Source organism: Acanthaster planci, linkage group LG15 (assembly GCF_054643075.1).
Source record: "Acanthaster planci isolate LZ-2023a linkage group LG15, COTS_SCS, whole genome shotgun sequence".
Lineage (NCBI taxonomy): Eukaryota > Metazoa > Echinodermata > Asteroidea > Valvatida > Acanthasteridae > Acanthaster > Acanthaster planci.
The window spans coordinates 9492972-9513910 of NC_141791.1; the positions used below are offsets into that span (position 1 = coordinate 9492972).

A 20939-nucleotide genomic window follows, 5' to 3' on the forward strand; every position below is an offset into this window, starting at 1 on the left:
GTATCTGATGCTTGACGTTTAACGAATATAACTTTAAAGCTGCTCTCAATGCCCATCGGATGCACTGCTGGTCTTTGTCTTGAACGTTAATGATTGGCTTTTTGTCCTCCAGTTCCTTGGGTAATGAAATATAGGTTACGCCTTCCGGATTAAATCTAACCACGTTGATGTAAAAAGCGTCAACTTTATCAAAGATCCATCCCGATCCGCGTTGTGTGTGAGCCTCCACATCTTCTATCTGTTTTTTGCCTCTGTTCCGCGAGTGCCCTTTTTATGTCGGCTTTACTTACAACTGTCATATCTTTATGGAGTAGGTACAAGGAAGAGTCACACTACAATGGCGGCCATTTTCCAAGGGGCGCTCTCCGGCGTGTTTTTATTGCAACTGTAGAGGGCGGCCTACAACTTATACAGTAACATGATGGGACTATTACAACAAAAACTATATTTTGGCTCGGAAAGGTGAATATGCTAAAGTCGGTTTGGTCGGGTTTATCCAATCTAAACTGCACTTTGAGGGCCGTTTGTAATTTATAAGAGCCGATGTCTTTCAATTCGTGTAATGCTCTCTTCTCGATGAATGTCTTATAAAAATCAAAAAAGTGCACGAGATCGTATTTCAAAAGCTGGGTATAAGCTCCCAATTACGGTAGTTACCCTGAAAGCGTCTCACATTTCTGATATCAACTTCTGCAATTTCTTCGGGTTTGGTGTAAGCTTTAATCACTTTGAGATCTTGCTTTATGACTCTGCCCGTGTGTGTAAATGGAATATCGTGTTCTTGGACCGTTTTCAACAGCTGGCGATACGACTGGCGCGGGAGGTACCTGAATTGCCTTTGATTTGTTCGGATGGCTTCAGTGAGCTTAGGTTTGGTGTGAAATTTACGCTTTGGTGCCGGTAATGGAATGTTATACTGCTTGACAAAATCTACTAAAAACGCCTTCTTAAATCGTTTGAAGGTCGTTAATAGTGGTTTGTGTTTGGGTTGCTCATGTCTCTATTTATATATAGGGTTTTAAAATTTATTACATTTTTTCTGACGACTTGACTCGACATGCTTTTTTATATATAGTCCATTTATTTAAGGCGGTTGTAAAGTCAGCGCATTTTGCTTAGAACAGAGCCGCGCTTTAAGAGAAGTCATGAGTTCAGGCCGGGCAAGTCGAGACTTGTGGCGAGGGAAATTCCCTTTCTTTGTTTGATAGTCACAGGGTAAAAGGTCTAGGTTGTTTGTGCGCGAGTGTTGGTAGTGCCGTGGTCAAAGGTCAAACTTGTTTGTGGACGAGTGAAGTGGAAGTGCTGGGGTCAAAGGTCTAGGTGGGTGAAGTGGGAAACCCCGGCGCCGGGTCAGTGGAAGTGGTGGAATGTGAGAAGCGGAGTGGAAAAGGGGGGTTGGTCCAGAACTTTCTTTTACCTACTACTAAAGCTTTTCTTGCTCCATGGGGTTTTCATGGTGAATTCACGCCCGAGGTATTTCTTAGAGTCTCCAGAGGCTACCACTACGCAGACGCGATCTTCGAAATTAATTTGTTTTTTTTTTAGTGCGAGTGTGTGAGTTTGTGAGTGTGAGTGTAGTTTGAGTTTTGGGGTTTGGGTCAGACCTGGTTCTGGTTTTAAAATCGTTTAGAGATCCTCCATTTTTCTAAGGACGTAACGTATTTAATCGATCAAAAGAAAAGCGCATTTTACTTTTTTAAAACTAAGATATTCGTAGATAATACATTAAGTTGACAGCTATAACTAGCTTGATAACCAGTTCAACGCATCGCCATAGGGCACTCTGCGGCTAAAGCATTGGTATTGTTTACGTAACAGCTAGTTTTATTGTAATAGCTAGATTTCTTGTAATAACGTGTTACAAGTGTAATGGCAGGCCATCTATTAAGGAGGTCCACTTAAATTATTAATTTAAGGACACCAAGGCAAAGGAAGACGGCAGAAAGAGTCCAAATGTAACTGTCTCAAAATATACAGAGTGTTATTTACATGTCACCTTTGGGGGGTTCAAATGTCCAGGTATGATTACAATTAAATGATTCAAATCTCTTGTTATTCCTTTCCATGAAATTCTGTATTCCCCGAATTCCTCGAATTCCCCGAATGCCAGGCCGGTATGCGCGACCGTGGACTTGGCCGTCCAGACAGCCCCTACTAATGAATAGTGTGTGGAGTGAAGATAGAAACCCTAGTGAAAATCATACGAGTCGCCACAAGAATAGCTGAAATACAGTGTACATGAACAGTGAACAATATCCCCTGTACGCTTCACGTGAAACTTTTACAATCAAGACAGTAATGTTTCACTCGAAAATCACTCATTCCGCGTTCTGCTATGACCCCAGTATTCATCATGTCGGGTCACACACTATGGAATCATAGATTGCGAAGGTGAAGAGACTACAAATCAGCTATTACAGCATATAAAGCTAGTTTTCATGGTAACAGGTTAACCCCAAGATACTTTGTGGTGCCCACACTGGAAAGGAATATGTCACTCGTGCGCCCACAGCACTTTCTTTGCGGGCAATTGTTATACATTTCTAAGGGCTGAGCAACGTTGTTGGATACAGTCTGGTTGTCGTCAGATCCCCCGTCTAGCTCGAGTTTAAAAGTGAGTTTGGATCTACCCAACACGATGACATCGTTTATGCCTAACGGAGGAAACCTAACGGTTTAGTTTTTTGACCCGCGGCTATGGTACTCGGGATGTGAGTAATGACCAATTCACCTTTGATGGCTCTGGGAACTTTCATACGGTGGTTTAGGTTGAGCCTCTTAGCGTAGTTCATGTTTTTAGATGTTTGCGTTTTACTTAAAAGCATAAAAAAAACTAAAGCACAAAAAATTTGCATGTCGGAATTTTGAGGGTTTTAAGTAAAACGCAACCGAAACCAAAAACATGGCAAGTGTTTTAATGACAGTTGGAGAAGCTGTAGTCAATGTGATAACGTTTACGGGGTCTACTTTCATGTTTAACAGCCTTGCAAAAGGACAGGCCAACGAAGAATGCAAAAGACACGCTTTAGCCTTAGAACAACTTGCCCAAGCAAAAGAACAGTGGATGGAAAATCATACCCGACTTTTAAATTTTGTAAAAGAGCGAATTCTTATTCAAAAGGCTTGAGATAGAAAAAAATTTAATTTAAAAAATTTTTTTTTTTAAATGTAGACAAAGCTTTGATGACATATAACGAAATCATCGGAAGGTACTTGCTGTTGGGTCTGCCACCAGAGCCCACGTTGAGTGATTTTTACACACCCAGCGATGATCAACGAGAAAGAGAACTTGTGTTTGTCTTGGGTGGAAGTGCCCTTTTGGGTTATTTGATTTATCGAAACGTGTAAAAAAAATTTAAATCCTTCTATTTAAAAAAAAAAGATGAGTGAATCCTGTGGGGCGCAGAGCTTTTCAGGTCCAAATACCTGCACAGGCGATTTCGGGCCTTGGGCCCGTGTAGCGAAACCCCAAAACAAACCACTGCAAAGCTCAAAGAAGTTTAATATAGCCCAAGAGATTATGGAAAGGAGAGGGAGCCGTTGAAAATTTACACAAAAAACCGATATCAATAAGAGTGTAGTAAAAGCCTGGTTAGCGAAACAAGCCATTTGGCAGTTGAATTTGCCAGCTCCAGGGTATATACCCCAACTGAGTACTTTACAAAAAGACTTTGCTGAACCTTACACACACAAATGGACGTGTTGTTTTTACCCTGGAATTATGTTTACTGTCGCACGTATAAATACGCGGTAACGGTGGTTGAGGTTGCTTTTAGATATAGAGAAGCCGAATGTTTGACCAGCAAAACTGCCGACGACGTAACGAACGCTGTAAAAACAAGTTACGGCAGATCTCCTTTAACTTGGCCTCGATCTCTTAACATAGATTCCGGCTCGGAATTTAAAGGCCAGTTGAAGAAAAAGCTCTTAAAAAGGGTGTCAAAGTGCTCGTACGTGAACCAGGGGTTCATCGATCGCAAGTGATCGTAGAAACGTTTAACAGAACTCTGGCTGAGCGATTGTTTGGGCACCAATAGGTGGAAGAAATGTTAAATCCAAGTGAACAATCTTAAGAATGGGTTACAGGTTGCCCCAAGTCGTTGAGGCTTTAAATCGAGAAAATACCTGGTTGATCCAAGATGAGCAAAATAAGTTAGATCGAATGAAAGAACTATCTTTGGCGCCGGCTGCACCAGAAGGTTGCTAAGTGTTACCCTTGTTGTCTCCGGACAGTTTGGTTTGGTACTTGTACTATCTGTTGGAATAAGAAGGTGGTACAGTCAGGAGAGCGATTGAACCGATTTGGAGTGTTGAAGTGTACGAAATCAAACAAGTCAACGGTAAAAAGTAAGGACGGGTCCTACATGTATGCTGTGCTACATGCTCGACAGTCCCACACGTTCTTTTGTGCGAGAAGAGCTTCAAGTGGTACCCAAAGATACAGAATAACCGCCCGGCTGAGCTAGAGCTAGAATTTGGTAGCCATCATGAACTTAAACGGATCTATCCCATTTGGTATCTAGTGTACACAGCAACAATTTGTTTTGATTCACGGTATGCAATGTTACTGTAAGACCCGACTTGACGTTGTTGAAGAGCTTTTTTCTCTCGCTTAAACGAGCAGTCCAGGTAATGCTCGTGTCTCATTCACTTTCTGGTAACGACTTCGCCTTTTTCAACTCTTCGTCATCTTCTGTTAGAATCAAATACATTTTGGGTCGTTGGCACACACACACACGATTTTTTCTCCAAACTCGTCTTTTAACTTGCAGATTACCTTTTTGTTTTCTGGATCGTAGAGTGGGTGATCTGAGGGATGGTTTGGTAAATGTAGCTTGCGTTAGATTTTTTTAAAAAATATGCATACACGTGCTCGGTATACACCGCAATCAGCAAAGAATCTGTGTCTGTATACCGTATAACAAGCACCCGCTGTCTTGGTAGTCGCGTTTGAGTCGATTGTAATAAAAGTCATACATGAGCGTTTTAGATAGATCGAAAATACTCAAACCGCTGTATATCAGTTTGTTCAACACAGTTTTGGTTTTGTACATTTTGACAAACACCATCTAACACTTGGGGAAAACTGTGAACGCTTTGTAGTTGGGTTGCGATGCCAGATACATGAAATGGTCTGTGTCTTTGGGATCACGAAGCACGTACCTGTCAACATGGTTTCTCAAATTTTCCATCGTTTACCAAAGACGCTGTTGTTTATAATTTTAAAAAGTCTTTCTCAAAGTCAGAGTTGGCTTGGGCATGAAGTTTATTTTTGTCAATGTACGATCGCATCCAAGGCTTTTGTTCAAACGCTAACACTCGGTGTACTTTTACAAGTTTGCAACCAAGTTTTAAATAGAGTTGAAGCATTCTATAGTGCAACAAGTACTTGCGCTTAGGTTAAAAAGAACAAGTGAGTTTATCGACTGCCGGGAAAGGCTTTTTTGTGTGCTCTGTGAGAACGAGCAAATCTCGTTGATACTCAGAAAGTGAGAATCTTAATGTTTTTGGGGGCTAAAGGAAAGTCAGTGTGCAAAACGCGGAGGTCTTGAGGATAGTCGAGGTCCATTTCGAGTACACATGTACCATTTACCCAGGGATGTGCAACCGCAAGCGGCCCCAGTGCAAACACATTTGCGACTTTGGTTCCATGCGTATTACGGATTGTTATTACCCCCGCAGGCGCTCTCGACTTTCTCGAAAAAACTCGCAACTACAATCATGACACAGGTTGCAGCATGCAGCATGTACGGTGCAGCCGTGGTTATGCCGAGACGACGCGCCGACGCATTACTAAAATCTATTTTAAATAGATCTTCTTCATTTATCGATTTCAAGGACAAACAAAGTTTTAATGAGGCCAAATTCCCCAATTTCGTGGTACATTTTTTTCAGAATGTATAGGATGAAATATCTTGAGCAGCATATTTTTAGAAAGGGTGTACCCTGACTTAAAATATTACAAGAAGACTAAGTGGGAGTCAGGAATATATGTTTTATGATTAGAGAAAGTGTTACATAATCCAATTTAATTTCTGCTTTGATATTGTGCCAGAGGTAACACGCACTGAACCAGCTCTGAGCTTAAGTTGCACATCCCTGGCTAAATGGTCCGTTGAGTAAACAACCGGTTGCTGTAGCAGAAGAGAGTGACAACACCTGCGCTGTAGTAAACGTGTCTGGTGTAACCGGGTGAAAATTGCAGTAAGGCAAAGGCGGTGACATGGCCCAACCATATAAATTGTTGGCGTCTAAATATAAAATATAAGACCAGAGCTTCACGTCCGTGAGTAGTACAGTTCTAGCTCGGCTTTAGAGTATTTCAGCAGCGCGTCCCAATACAGACTGGCTGCCGTAAGATAGTTGGCTGGATCAAGACCATAGGTGGCAAGCGAGTAACAGAGTGTCTGTTTGTAAGTAGAGAATCATGATAGTCACCCAGGGTTTTACAACCGACCGCGTTCCAAAGTCGTTGGGCTCTGGCGTAGTAGTCCTTGCTCGGGGTTTCCTTAAGACTGCTATAAAACTCAGAGTAAGGTGGCCGCTGCGTCTTGAGTCCATGTATTCGTAAGGATGAATGCCTATTTGTAATAAAAAAAATCAAAGCTGTTTGGCTCTGTTGCGTTGTTTGGCTCTGTTGCGGTAGTTGGAGCTGTTGCATTGTTTTGTTCTGTGCGGTTAGAAAAACAGTTCTCGAGTAAAGGAAAAGCATCTCGAGGACATGCTTTGACTAACTGGTCGAGCGACATTGTCATAAAGTGAAAGGAATCGATAAAACTGAGTTGACCAAATGAGAAACTAATGTATCTTTCGGAGTTTTTAGCGATAAAAGACAGTTTGCCCAGGTTAAACTCAGAAGCGCTGAGCATGATTTAGTGGGCGTCGTAGTTTTCTAGATTGTAAAGTACTACCGGAATAGGTGTTTTGCTGGGCCTAATTTGGAGTTTTAGATTGAAGTGAGCTTGGGTGGCTTCCCTTAACTTACCCATCACGTGACAGTGATCTCTGACCTTTCTAAACTTGTTGATACACTTTCAAAATGCATGCAACGGTAGTCAGTGTATCCTTTTTGGTTAATAAAAGAAAGTCTTCTTTTTGTGCTTTTGTGGTTGGTTCTTGTGGTATGGGACATTGACAATTTGACTTGGCGTTAAGGTATATTGGTTTTTCACAGATCCAACACGTGTCGACTTGATCGTATCGTTGTCGTTCTTCAAGAGACCAAGAAATCAGTGGTGGGTTTTTAAACATGTGGTTGATTTTCTCTCTTTCTTTAACAAGAGCTTCTACAAAGCCTTTAGAAGTGTCTGGTCCTCTGTAGGCCTCTAAGCTCATGCAGACACCATCGTATTGAACGAAGGGCATAAGAAAAGCCGCAGGGTTGTGTCGGTGTGTTTTGACAGTGTTGGAGGGGTTTGGCGGGGTCCTGTTTATTTGCTTGGTCTTCCAAAATTGCTTCAAAATCAGCGCAGATCACGAAGAAGGTGCCTTGCTTGTTTTTACGTTTTTAGGCTTTAATAGTTTTTGGCTTCTGCGGGAAATACTAGTTTGGAAAGAGTGCAGTCTATTCCTTGGCAGTCTTCTTTGCGTTGGTCGAGTTTTTCTTGTTGGTTAAAATGACACAGACAACGATAACAGAAATACTTTTTCCCTGGTGGTAGTTGACTTCATTTGATAAAAGTCTAGAGAAATCTTTCATCCAACAATAGTGACTTTTGCTTGCTTTGGGTCTTGCGTTTCTGTGTTTTACTTTTGGGCATTTTGCTTTTGTTGCTTGGAGGCTTCGTTTTTGTTTTTTTTTTTGCTAAACAAGAGTAAGTTTTATGGGTTCTTTCAGCGAATTCAGCGAATGGCCATGCGCGCATGGGAAATGTGCATATGTAGTGACTGTTTGGGTAGATATTCTCCAGTAGACCCGACCCACACAATCAATGTGGGGGAGGAGTCTACTGTGCTCTACCTACCCAAGCAGTCACTACATTATGTAGAGTGGCAACGTTACTGGTGGTGGGTTGGCTACTGAGCATGCAACAGCCAAAAAGATAATAGCCTATGTAACCAACTGGCAGAAAAATGTAATATCAGTGAAAGGTTCTCATGATAAGTAAAAACATAACCGGACTCACCCTGGTGGGATTCCTCATGAGCTCCGTTGTCCGCCCTTGTTGCCAGAGCTCGTGTTACAGGGAGTACAACCGTACCGCCATGTTCAGAGTCATTACGCAGGACGTCCCTCAGGTAGCAGGATGTGAAGGTAGAGGGCGACTTCCAGTATGCAGCTTTATATACGTCTGCAATAGGAACATCCCAAAAGACAGACCATGAAGTAGAAACTGCTCTAACATCATGAACCCTGATGTAGTGATTACCTTGCTCATCAGGTTATGAAGGCCAATCTGGGTTAAGCAAACTTGATGGCTGCAACCATCCAATGGGCTATCATGTCTCTTGCTGCTAGCCGATACGGGCTCGTGGAGGTGATAAACAGTTGAGTCGTCGATCCTCTGAGACCCTTAGTCTTGGCCAAGTACCATTTCAAGGTGCAAACCGGATACCAGAGTTTATCAGCATTATCCCCAGAATGCAATGAAGTCGTATGCACGAAGTTATCTGGGGGCTCCAAGGACGGAGGTTGGTTCTTGGTTAGAAAACCAACAGCGGGGATGAGGCGGACCCCGTGGGGCTCCCAGCACAGGTGACTGTTGGCTACTGAGAGCGCTTGTAATTCGCAGCCCCTTCTAGATGCGACTGCCGCAAGGAAAAAAGACCAGCTTAGTACTAGTGTGTAGGAGGGACGCGTTACTCAAGGGTTCAAAGGGAGAACCGGCCAGCATCCGGAGAACCCTATTTAAGTCCCAAGATGCAACTAACTTCTTCGTAGGGGGACGTTCTATGAACATTCCACAGAGCAGGTGGAGCAGTATCAGGTTGTTGGAGATGTCAGAGCCATCCTCAAAACCAGTGTGGATGGCAGCCAGGACTGACCTATAATTACGAATCGTAGAAACTTGGAGTCCAGACTCTAATAAGTGTAACAGGAAATCAGCGACGGCATTCAGAGGAGCATCGGTTGGAGCCAGAGTCTGTTCTTCACACCACTTAATAAAATGCTGTGTTCTGCTGTCGTAAATTTTACGGGTGGATAGACGTTTTCCCCGTGCGGCCATGGCCGCTGCGTGGCAAGAAAGTCCCGCCGAGCGGAAGGATCGTTGGGCAATGTCCAACAAGTTAAGTGCAGATCCCTTGGAGCTGGATGAAGGATGCCGAAGTTGAGCTGGTGAAAGATGTCTGGTCTGTCAGGAAGGACTAGAGGACAACAGACCAGGTGCCTCGTCAGTCTAGAGAACCATGGTTGGCGAGGCCAGAATGGTGCGATTAGGAGTATTCGACAATGTTCGCATTTGACCTTGGAGAGCAATGTCAGGATCAGGGAGATGAGTGGAAAGGCATATCTCAGGATGCCCGACCAGTTGATCTTCAAGGAGTCGGTGGCCCAGGCTTGGGGGTGCGGAGATCTCGTACAGAAGGTTAGAAGTTGGGCGTTGGAGAGGGAGGCGAAAAGATCCATGTGAGGCCTCTCCAGCGTCACGAAAAGGGCTTTGACGACCCCTGGATGAAGAGTCCATTCTGTCGGGAGTATCTTGCCGCGGGAGAGAGCATCTGCCAACGTGTTGTCGGGGCCAGTGATGTGGAAGGCCTGCAGATTGATTGCACGTTCCCTTGCCCACTGCAGGATCTCCCAAGTGAGGACGCACAACTTGTGGGATCAAGTGCCGCCCTGGTGGTTGATGTATGCCACGGCTGTAGAATTGTCTGAATGAACCAGGACATTCTTTCCCCTGACGTATGGTAGGAAGCATTGCAGAGCATGGAATATCGCTTGCAGCTCCAAAACGTGTGATTCGCCTGGAAGGCAGGTGGCCAAGTTCCCGAGATCTGGTGAGGAGGGACGGAGGCCCCCAGCTATGAGATGACGCACTGGTTGTTATTATCACGGCCGGTTTTGGTCACAGGAATGGCAGACCGGCAGTTAAGTGACTTCCCTCTAGCCACCAAAGCAGATGACGTCAAACGTCATCCGATACGGGAACCACATGACTGATAGGATCCCGTTTGGGCTGATAGCAGGAAAGCAGGTGAAGCTGAAGGGGGGACTGAGCTGAGTGAAAAAGGGATACGCATTGCCGGAGATTGGCAATGCGATCCGCCTTCGGGGCAATGATAACTCTACGGAGATCGAGTTCTGCTGCGAGGTCAATCGAGAACTGCGATGGAGACAGTTTTGACTTCTCTCAATGGATGATGAAGCCCAGGTGAGAAAAACGGTTGTAGGTTAGACGAGTTGATGCTATTGCCTCTTCTACGGTGCAACCCACGATTAGCCAATCGTCCAGGTACTGGAATATGAGCATGTCCAGCTGGCGTAGATGGGTGGCAACGGTCTTCGTGACTCGAGTGAAAACCCTGGGAGATGTTGAAAGACCAAACGGTAGGGCCTGGAATTCATAGACTTGACTCTTGTACTAAGGGGAAGAACTTTCGGTCTGTCTTGTGGATGGGAATGTGAAGATATGCGTCCCGGAGGTCGCACATCGACGCCCAGGACGGTGTTGGGATGGAGCTTGTTACAGTATGGTTTCCATCCTGAATTTCCTTGGCCGGATGTACTTGTTGAGAGGGGCTTGAGATTGATTATTGGTCGCCACTTGTTTGTCTCCTTCTTAAGGGCAAGAAAGAAGGTAGACAGGAAACCGTCTGTTATGCCGTCGGAATGGACGTGACTGACGGCATTTTTCTGAAGCAGGGAGTGAAGTTTGGCCTCCAGAGCTAGGCGTTTGTCTTTGTTGCCCAGCCCGGGTCGGACGTAACATGGCCTCGGACAGAGGGGCACTCGTAAACTCGAGGGAGTAGCCGTGGGTGATGGTTGCCAGAACCCATTCGTCCGAGGTGATCTCCTACCAAAACCCTGTGAATTTCTGTAGACGGCCACCGACGGGTTCGAGATTGGCGGTCGCGGAATGTGAAGTGGTGCAGTCATCGGCTATGACCCCCGAAGTAACGAGGGCACGCAACGAAGATCCTCAAGTCGACCGTGGCCGGGTGGGTTTGGTCGAGGCACGGACTGAGGCATGACGCTGGGTCAGTTGTGGGAGCGGAGGGCGAAAAGAATGTGTCCTAGGAAGACGCGGCTTGTGATGCTGAGGGTGACACAGCTGAGTTTGCTACAAAGTTGGAGTCATTGGCTCCCAGAAGGAGAGTTTCTTTGTGGTGTCGATGCATTTGGCTTCGGCCTCAAGAGATTCCACAAACTTGCCGGCGAAGAGATCCTTGCCAGGAAGTGGGAGATCTTGAAGTCTAGACTTCACGCCTTCATGAGGGATATGCATCGCCTCCAAGGCTTTGGCTTTGCGGGTGGAGGAAGCCAGGCAGGAGATCTGAGTGAATTGCTCGAAGGTGAGGGCCAAGCCCTCATCTAGGCCCCAGAGCGCCACAACCGCGAAGTCTGGGGACACTGGTGAGTTCTCCTCGCATGCATATGCGATGTATTCCGAGAGGAGGAGGAAGGCTGAACAGCAAGGGCCAAGGTGAGAAACCTTGTCCAGTTTAACCAGGGCTGAATCGAGGCAGGACTTGTCGCTATCGCGGAAGATCGACTTCCTAGGGGCCTTGCTCCAGTCGGCGATGATTTTATCTCGGGCTGCATCTGGAATTTCTGGCACCGATAAGAAGTTATCGTAGTCCTCCCTTGGGAAGTGGTAATAAGCCAGGGCCCTAGGAGGATAAGGGCACCAGTGTGAGGCCTTGCTGACTGAATCGAAGATCTCGATGCGAGAGCGGTCAAGCGGAATCTCTGGGAAAGTTGGACCCAAAGACTCTAGCCTGGTCGCATGGCGTTTGAAGGAGGCAGGGCCGGTGCTCCTCTCGGGAGGGGGGGGGAGCAGGAGCCGGAAGGCTGAGGACTTGGATCATATCACGCTGCAGGAGATGGAGCCGGCCTTCAGAGGGGTTGAGGTCGCCCGTCGAGTCGGCGTTGTGTTGGCGTCGTCTTCTCCTGACAATGGTGTCTGCTGCTCAGAGTGAGGTGCAGCTATGCCAGGGTCAGATCCATGGGTGCTCCAGCATGTGACTGAAGCTTCCGGAAAGGGGACGCCACCTTGGCCCAGGCTTTGGTGAGTACCATGCTCTGAGTAGTCGTCCCTAACTGCGGAGCAGGTTGAGGCTGCGGGAGCCGGGGGAGAAAGGTCCGGGTCCGGAGCGGTGGAAACTGGCGTGGGTCTGTCGCTCAGGCAGCGAACTAAGGACAGAGATTCATTGATGGACTGGAAAGCTGTTATCCATGGCTCACAGCCGTTCGAAAGCGCTCTCTCAAGTGGTTAGGCCACAACCCACAATTGCTGCTACAATAAGGAAAATGCACGCTCTCTCATGCAGCAATTGTTGTGTGGATTATACGGGCCGCTTGATCGAACGAACGCACCACACAAGCGGCCTGGCCTATGGGGAGTGTAGGGTTGACCGTTCCTCATAGCACTCATGGTAACTACCTGAAGAATGCACACACAAACAAAAAGAGAAAAAGGGCAAAAATCACTCTTACCAACACAAATGAAATCACACAAGGTAAAGGTTTATTCAAAAACGATGACTGGATGATAAGTCAACACAGAACTGTGTAGCGAAAATGGAGATGTCTAATATGGCGCTGAGAAAAGAAGGACGATCATGACAGCGAGACCGCAGTGCATACTGGGAGGTCGTAAGGCATCTAGGATGATAAAGTCTTATTCAGCAAATGGCCAAGCGTGCATGGAAAATTTGCATATGTAGTGCCCGTTTAGGTAGAGCGCAGTAGACTCATCATTTTTAAAATTTAGCCTGTCAGACTCTGTACGCGTGAAACTATTTTCTTTGTGGAGTTTTTAGGTTGGGTTGTTTTGGATTTGTTGTTTGACTTTGTATTTGTAGAGACCTAGAGCCGGTCTCAAAGACCAGAGGATACATTGTTGATCTTTGTTTTTTACGTTTACGATGGATTTTTACAATGTAAAAACTTGGGAAGAGGCACATAAAAACGTTCTCTTAAAGGTCAAAATAGAGACACGTTAATGCAAAACGCAACAATAAGATCGAGGACCCAGCCCGATCCTCTCTATTTAAACTCGTTGATTTTTTGCAAAAGTTCTTCTTGTTGCTTTTTTTAACACCTATTTCGCGTGTAAAGTATTTAACACGACGGTAATTCTACTACAAACATGCCTGTAACAGTGTCTTCTTGGTCCGGTCTTTCTTTGATAAACTGGACTTTAATGGCCATTTGTAGTTTGATGTTACCCAACTCTCTCAACTTAGATGTGACTTTTGCTTCTATATCTCTTTCATGAAAACTACAAAGCTCGGTGTCTGTCAAAGAGTAGAGGACACAGTTCCCAGTTTTCAACGTAAATGTCTGATATTTCTGAAGTCTGCTTCTACAAAAGTTTCCAGAGGCGTGCAGGCTTTGATCGCAAGGATAAAGTCTTTCCTAAGATACTGACCTTGTATAACCTTAGGTTCTCTTTATTATTTACATTACTTTTTAAACGTAAGGTTCTATTTTAACGTTAGGTTGTATTTATTAAGCTACATTACAACTTGTTTCTCACACTCGTTACATGTGTGTTTATGTTGACCGTGCTCACATCGGCTTGGTGTACAGATAAAACAAGCCGACTTGTATTTTTTATGCTCCCAAGAAAGATTTTTCTTGCAATAGTTTTACTTTTGGGTTCACTTTCAATTCGAAGATTGGTCTGCAAAAGGAGCAGTTGTATTTATAAAGTCTGTGTTCGCAATTTCTCCAGCGTTATGGCGATCTAAAGAACACAAACTGTACCAACGGTTGACATCCAATACACTTTTTAACTTCCATGATTAGATATAGTGCATCATCTATTTTGTTAATCGGTATTATTTTATAAGTTTTTTGTTATACAAACCGTAGTTCGTCGACTTAACCGCGCCTTGGGCCCCAGTCTTTGCTCCAGGCTTGAGGCCGACCACCAATAAATTGTTTTATGGCAATTTATTTTATATCAATGATCATTGTGTTAAATTTTAGATAAATGAACCATTTACGGTGAAGTTATTCTCGGTGACGAAGAAGGAAAGGCAAAATACACTGTCAGCTCCTGCTTGATTTGTGCATTGAGTGAGCATCGTTTCCTCATTTACATACACTTGGCAGGATTCTGCCGGATTCATTCATTACCCGCTACTGGTCCCTACGTTTGGAGGAGGTCTGTAAGACGCCTGGAGACTTTTACGGGACGGGAACCAGTCCAGTGCGTTCATTACTCATATGATGCAAGATATGGGGCGGAGAGAACCCCCCCCGCCTTTGTGATCATTGTTTGATCGGAATTCAGGAATTCTTTACAGACTTCTAGGGGGGATGTGTTAGGTAACAATAGTGTAGAGTGTGTATAGGGATTAGACATGGGGGGTTACCCATCGGCCCCATATCGTGCACGATATCTCATTACTGGTTTTGCGAGTGCGCGATCATGTCTCATGGAATTCCTGATCTGCCAGAGGGCAGTATAGAACCCCTATTACATCTGGTTTGTTACTTCGTCATACAGGCCGACACACCACTGATCACAGGCTCCCATTGGGCGAATATTAAAGTTGCGCGTTAACCTCCGGTTCCATGGTTCCATATAATCTATGTGCAGTGGGCATGGTTTAAACTGAAGGGAGCTCACACTTACGAACCGGATTGAGATAATGGAGATATTGCACTATAAAACCATATGTGCGCAGAGTATTGAAGTGAATATGTCATGCACATAACTATGCACGTAAAAGGTATTAGTGTGAGAACATGCGTGTCAATCAACATACGCACGTATTCCATTTGTTTGCACTACACTTACTGGTTCAATAAAAAAAAGGTGTCACTCTTGGGTAATCTATTGTGTACATGAACATCCAAATTCATCAATGTGCATGCATACTGTTTATTCACCAAAATGCCAATACTGAAGACAGCATCTTTACTTCAGGGATTTAATAATCAAGTATTTAATAAAGTGGACAATGCAGTTCTTCATTAGGGTTAAACACATGCAATCCATTGCTTTCTTGTCATCCAATCCCATGCTGCATTGTGTATGTCAAAAAGGCTTCTTCATAGCTTTTCCAAAACAAGATGGAGCTGCTATCTCTGCCTTCAGACAGAATATTTCATAAATCTCACATTCAGTAAAAGACAAAGATTTCTGGCTACTACTTGAGGAACTACACGGGATAGTGAATTGAAGTCTTCAAGTATCTGACTACTAAGTGCAATTTCCCTGAACAGGAACTCTTTGCAATATGTAGCGCCATCAAGGCATATACGGTACTACTCAAAGTGGCCATTTTTTTTCTTTGCAGTAGACATGTTGCATAATGCTGATAGCAGTCTGTCATTAATCTTTTCTGTCGACATGTAATATGGCAAAGGCATCTCAAAACGTTAATTATATGTTCATTATTATTTTCAAAAACTACACCTTAAATTTGGACCATACAAAATATCAGAACTACCCAATTCTTATGCCTTGGGAGTGCTATGTTGAAGAAACCGAATAGTGTGCAGATACATGTATCTACCATTTTCTAATAGAGTGCTTTGAAAAGTGGCCTCTCCATGTTAACTTTTGGTAACATACTGTGCTGTGAATAGCACCTATTGTCTTACAAAACATGTATGTATCAAATGTGAACGGTAACAATTGCTATATCTTTCTAATAGCTTTAGATTCATGTACAAAAAAGTAGCACAATTTCTTCAATTTGGAAATTTCAAAATTCCATTTGCTTAATGTCAGCCAACCTTGCAGTGTGCACAGTATGTGTGATATATTCCAAGACTAGATGGTTGGATTTCAAACAGCAGAAAAATCTATTTCTGCCTCCCACAGTAATAAGTCCACTGAGTACTGGTTTCAATGAAGCTAATTACAAATAAAGCTAAAAATTACAAATGATTGAATTTCCTGCATTGACTTTGTGTTTGTAAAGCACCCTTCTGCATGAATTTCTTTTTTATGATTATCTACATGTGAGCTCTTTCCTGTCCCATTATTTGCTGTTTCAATTTACAAAAAGTGTCTGTCAAACGATGATCACATGTTGGTGGAAAGAGTTTTCAAAATTAAAAAAATCTACAAATTAAACAAATGCAATTGTTTTACTTACACCAGTGCTGAGGTAAAATACTGCCATACTTTAAACTATACCACCAATGGAGAAAAGTGTTGATTCATTCTTCCACCTTCGGTAATATTGACTTATATTGGAGGGTGTTTAGGCTCATGCATCATACACGTTGACTGTTATAGCCAACATACATCTACATGTGTATCACATGTAGATAAAGCGTACACAAGTTCTTTTTTCATTGTTTACTTCTAATACTGCTCAATCTACATGTACCTCCTCAATTTCCTACACATCTAGTGTGGTTGCCTCTTTCTTGACTGCATGCACTGCATAGTTACAAGTCGTAGGAGTTCCCCAGAACCATCGCTTCGTTACAGGGTTGAATATCATACCATGAACCAACTTTGTTTGACAATTGCCTGTTGAAAACAATGAAAAATATATCACACATTCATTTGATGGTAACCAAACTATGCTCTATTTTTTCACTGTACATTTAACAATTATTCATAAGTACCCACAGCAGTTACCCATTCCTGTTGGTTGAGGGCCCACCACTTGGACAGCCTAAATGGGTAATAAAACAACATCTAGGTTTGTGTCATTTAAATTATATTGTGTACAGTAACATAGGCAAAAACAAGTTATATGACAGAGGGCTGTAAACAAAGATATGAAACAAATGCACAAAATGGCAAAATGACCAAGTTAACAAAAACATTTGAGAGACTTTCGCTGAACTATATGAACATATAATTATCAATGGGAATAAAGAAATGTGTTTGGCTGGTCTTAAGTTTGTATAAGACTGGCTGGGCTTCAGAGAGTAGATGGCTACAGATGGTTATGAGTTCCTTCAGTGATAAAATATATCCCAAATCACAGCCATTAAGAATTGCTTTGTTACGCCTATGTCTTAAATTTCTGTGCATTTTTCCCCTTTTCACTCAAAGGTCCTAAGTTCAATCAGAAGGAGCGTCTCATTCCTTTTCTATAAAGAACTTCTCAGTCCATTGTTGCACAGACAATGGACATATGCAGACTTAGTGCATCATTGTATTGGTCTGATTGTGTTAGTCACACGTCTTGCTGAAAAAGAATGTCTTTAGGGCCTACACTTTACAAACCATTTTTAAGGAAATGTGTACTTGGTTCCTGTATTATTGTGGTAACTCTATAATCGCGATATCAGAAATTTTAAATTTTGCATTGCCAGTGAGTTCTCAATCGGCAATATTCACTCAGGTAATCAAATTATGGCCTGAGGAATAAGTCTTATTAAAACAGAATGGAAAATTTTGCATGTTTGTGTAAGTTTTGATATTTTTTAATAAAAAGGTAATTTTTCCAAAATTTGAAAATTTTCTGTGTTAGTCATTCCGTCGCCCTACCCTTGGATATCTGTTGCTGGGTTCCAATTCCCACGTCACTTCTGAAATGGTCAAAGGTGTCTTAACCACTTCCTGCTGGGCAACCCGTTTTCGAGTACATAGGCTTTATATGCAGAGCTGGGAACCCGGAACTAGGACAAAAGAGCTGGGTCTTATAACAAAAGACCGTGCTCAGCACAAAAGACTGAGCTGCTGGGCATTACAGACATTTTTTTGCTCTCAATAGTGGAGAAATCCAGCCTTGTTTTGAAACAGTATACCTCGGTTTGAGGCATTTAGAACGAGCGGATTACCACTGGGGACAAAAGCTCTCCACCACCGCAGCGATGACCCACACAGCACTGCTGACCCACACAGCACCGCTGCACGCTGATCTGGCCCCTATTGAAAAGAGGTCAGCAGTGCACTCTGCCGATTTCGGGGAAAAAAGAATCTTACGTAACACCACACAATCTGGGCTCTTTTCCAAGGCTGCGGGCCTGGCTGAAATATTCAGGGGTCAATGAAGGTTAACTGTCAGCTTTAGAGTAGTACCCAAAGAGTCCTTCACGTGGCCATTTAATGCAACAATGAATTTTTGAAGAAGTTTGAAAACGGAAAATCTTGAAAAGGACCCGTTATCTTGTCTTGCTCAAGAATAATCACCCAGCAAGAAGTGGTTAAAGGCCATCGTAGAAACCATTTCTTGGTACCACGATACCTCCAATTGAATACGGTGCGCACACTTATTTTCTGAATAATCACAGAGGAAAATAAATTGAACCACAAACAAATTTTTATGAATCAAGTTAAAAAGTAAGTTAAACAACAAGAAGGATAGGATAATTTGGGAAGGTGAGCGAGCACTCTTTATTTTGATTGGGAAATGTGGTAACTACCATGATAATACAGTAACCCATCCTATATTGGAACTTATGGCAAAAAGCATACCCCAAATGGATTTAAACCTCAAAAATTGCTGTGCTCCAACAGCTCTTGTTAAAAAAAACACCGGTGAGATTTGAGGAAACTGAAAAATCTGTGAAAAATGTATCTTACGTTTGTCTCTAAATCCCCAATTTCAACAATTTATTGCACAGGAACCTGTGGTATCCTTGCTTGTTGATTTTCAGATTAATTACTGATAATATTTATCTTCCCCTTTCAAGCCTCTTGTTCCACCTGGCTTTTGAGCTGCAAAAATATCCATGGATTTTTAAAGCCTTTACGAAAGTGAAAGTTCACCAAGATTGATAATTTTAAGGGAATGAGAACCATTTTGATCAATCAAAGCGACAATAAACATCTTAAAGAACTGCACGTAACAAACAAAATGGCGGCTGAGTTTTCCGTGAACGCAGGCAGTACTGCAGTGCATGGCACATGTACAGTTAAAAGCAAAGTAGTTCCGAAGGGTGACATCATGCCGTACTGCATTGGTTTCCACCATGCCTTGCACATACACCCAATGGAATCGAGGTTGAGTTGGAAGCAGTGCGAAGTCGTTATGGTTTAAATAAATACCAGTATGGTATTGGTAATACCATATCAGTGGTATTCCAGTGGGAGTGTCAACACAAGAGTGCATGCGCTATCAAAACCTCAACTTGCACAAATCCTGCATTCCCTTTCATGCAAAATTTGGAAATACTACTTCTAATTCTAGTAAAGTCATGCCAAGTAGAAAAATCCATAATTCTTGGATTCACTTTTCCAAAAATCTGGAAATCCAGAAAAATCTGGAAAAATTTCACCCCTGTTTATACCTTGGTCATAAAACGTGAATTTGTATTGGTCGTAAATTATGTGATATGCCACAATTAGCACACGTCATTTATGATCGAGTGTGGTTCGAATCAATTAATGTTCTTGTGCTACATAGCGAGTGCACCAGTGTTTGAAAAAAAACCCACAAACTCTGACTTCATATCTCTCCTTGACCCCTAGCTGACCTACATGTACATGTACATGTATGACCTCTACTCCTAACTACACACCGAGTGCCAAAAGTGCTCTTTGTACTGGATGTAAAAAATTTGTTTGCCACTAGCTGAACGGTTTTGTCCAGGAATAATGACCACGGATGAAGCAAACAGATATGTTAACAAAATGAAAGATTAAAGCTGATACACACGTTAAAATAGATGATGATCATGATAGAATCAATACTCAACATGCTGACATGACAAACTATGCCAATGCGTGGCATCTGCATGGCAATTTGCCACATGCTCAGGGCACAAATGTACATGACACTTAAGATTGGTCCCATTTGAGAGGTGGACTGCCTTTCACGCTTTCATTCCTTAAGTTGTGAAAGTGATAGTGAGGGTAGCCAATGCCTCCTCGTTAAAGGTTGTAGTCATTATGCCAGGGACAGATATTTTTTTTTTGATCATGTAGAAGAAATGCATGATTGTAGACCTGATACTGATTTCTACCAAAGCCCTCATGGTTTTTCATGCATGTCATCTCCAGCCAGTACCACATCCAGGCCACCAGTAGATGGTATATAATCTGACATTGTCAGTTTTTGTTCAGGGGTTCACTACGTGACACTCTAAAAGATGCGAGTAGGGAGTCCAGTTGTAGGTCTTATTCAATACCTGAACCTGGCACATGAAGAGCAAGGAAGTATCGCTCTTTCTCTAGTACCAGTAGCAGGTCTGAAAGGAGCAGGGCTAGAGCAAGGGCTCAGTCTGACGTTTGTTCGTCAGTTCTGGCTTCTCCTCATTGCCGCCAGGATGATACTTTGTCAGTCAATGCTGCCAAAGTCAATAATGATAAATCATATGTTGACAAAACCTGGCAATGTGAGAGACAAACCACACTCTAAACTGGTTAATCCTCATGAGGTCAAAGGCACATTATTTGATCAGGACGTGCTTGACAGACGAAAACAGCAACACACCTATGTGCTATAACAGAGGCCCCCCCCAATTTTTTTTTTAAATGAGCTGTTAGGACTTAAAACCAGATCCTTTGATTGAAGCCAATTTGATGACTCCTCATATGCCTAAACCAATTTGCATATCCTTGAAAAAACCTAAGTTTAAGATACAGAAGAGTGATAATTCAATCTGGTGATTATTCAAGAGGTCTTGCTCAGAGCTGCAATTCAATTGATTAAGGTAGTAGAAAGCTGTACAAACGTCTGAAGGAGGCCAGGACATAAAACAACTGCTGGCCTCGGCAAAAAGCCTTTGGGCTTGGTAAAACAGTGGGTGTCTGTTTTTTGGCAGAGCCATTTCAAACTTTTCATTAATAAGGTCTGAAAATTCTGAAAGTGAACTCTTAATTAAGCCATGCATATAGAATATGATTCACTTCAATTGTGGAAGTTTATATTCACATGCATGTAAATACTGGGATTCCACTAAT

The 20939-nt window shown here is 43.0% G+C and overlaps 1 protein-coding gene across 1 annotated transcript in view; it reads right to left on the minus strand.

Moving 5' to 3' along the window:
• Positions 1 to 1459: 1459 nt before the first annotated feature.
• The window catches only part of coq3 (coenzyme Q3, methyltransferase), a 66679-nt gene continuing 47199 nt past the window's right edge, over positions 1460 to 20939 (minus strand). Inside the window, exons 5-6 of the mRNA XM_087146576.1 lie at positions 8127 to 8291; positions 1460 to 6581 (exon numbers count right to left, since the gene is read on the minus strand). Of these exons, the coding sequence (XP_087002702.1) occupies positions 6373 to 6581; positions 8127 to 8291 (374 nt within the window). The 3' untranslated portion in view covers positions 1460 to 6372. The remainder of the gene's footprint in view (positions 6582 to 8126; positions 8292 to 20939) is intronic.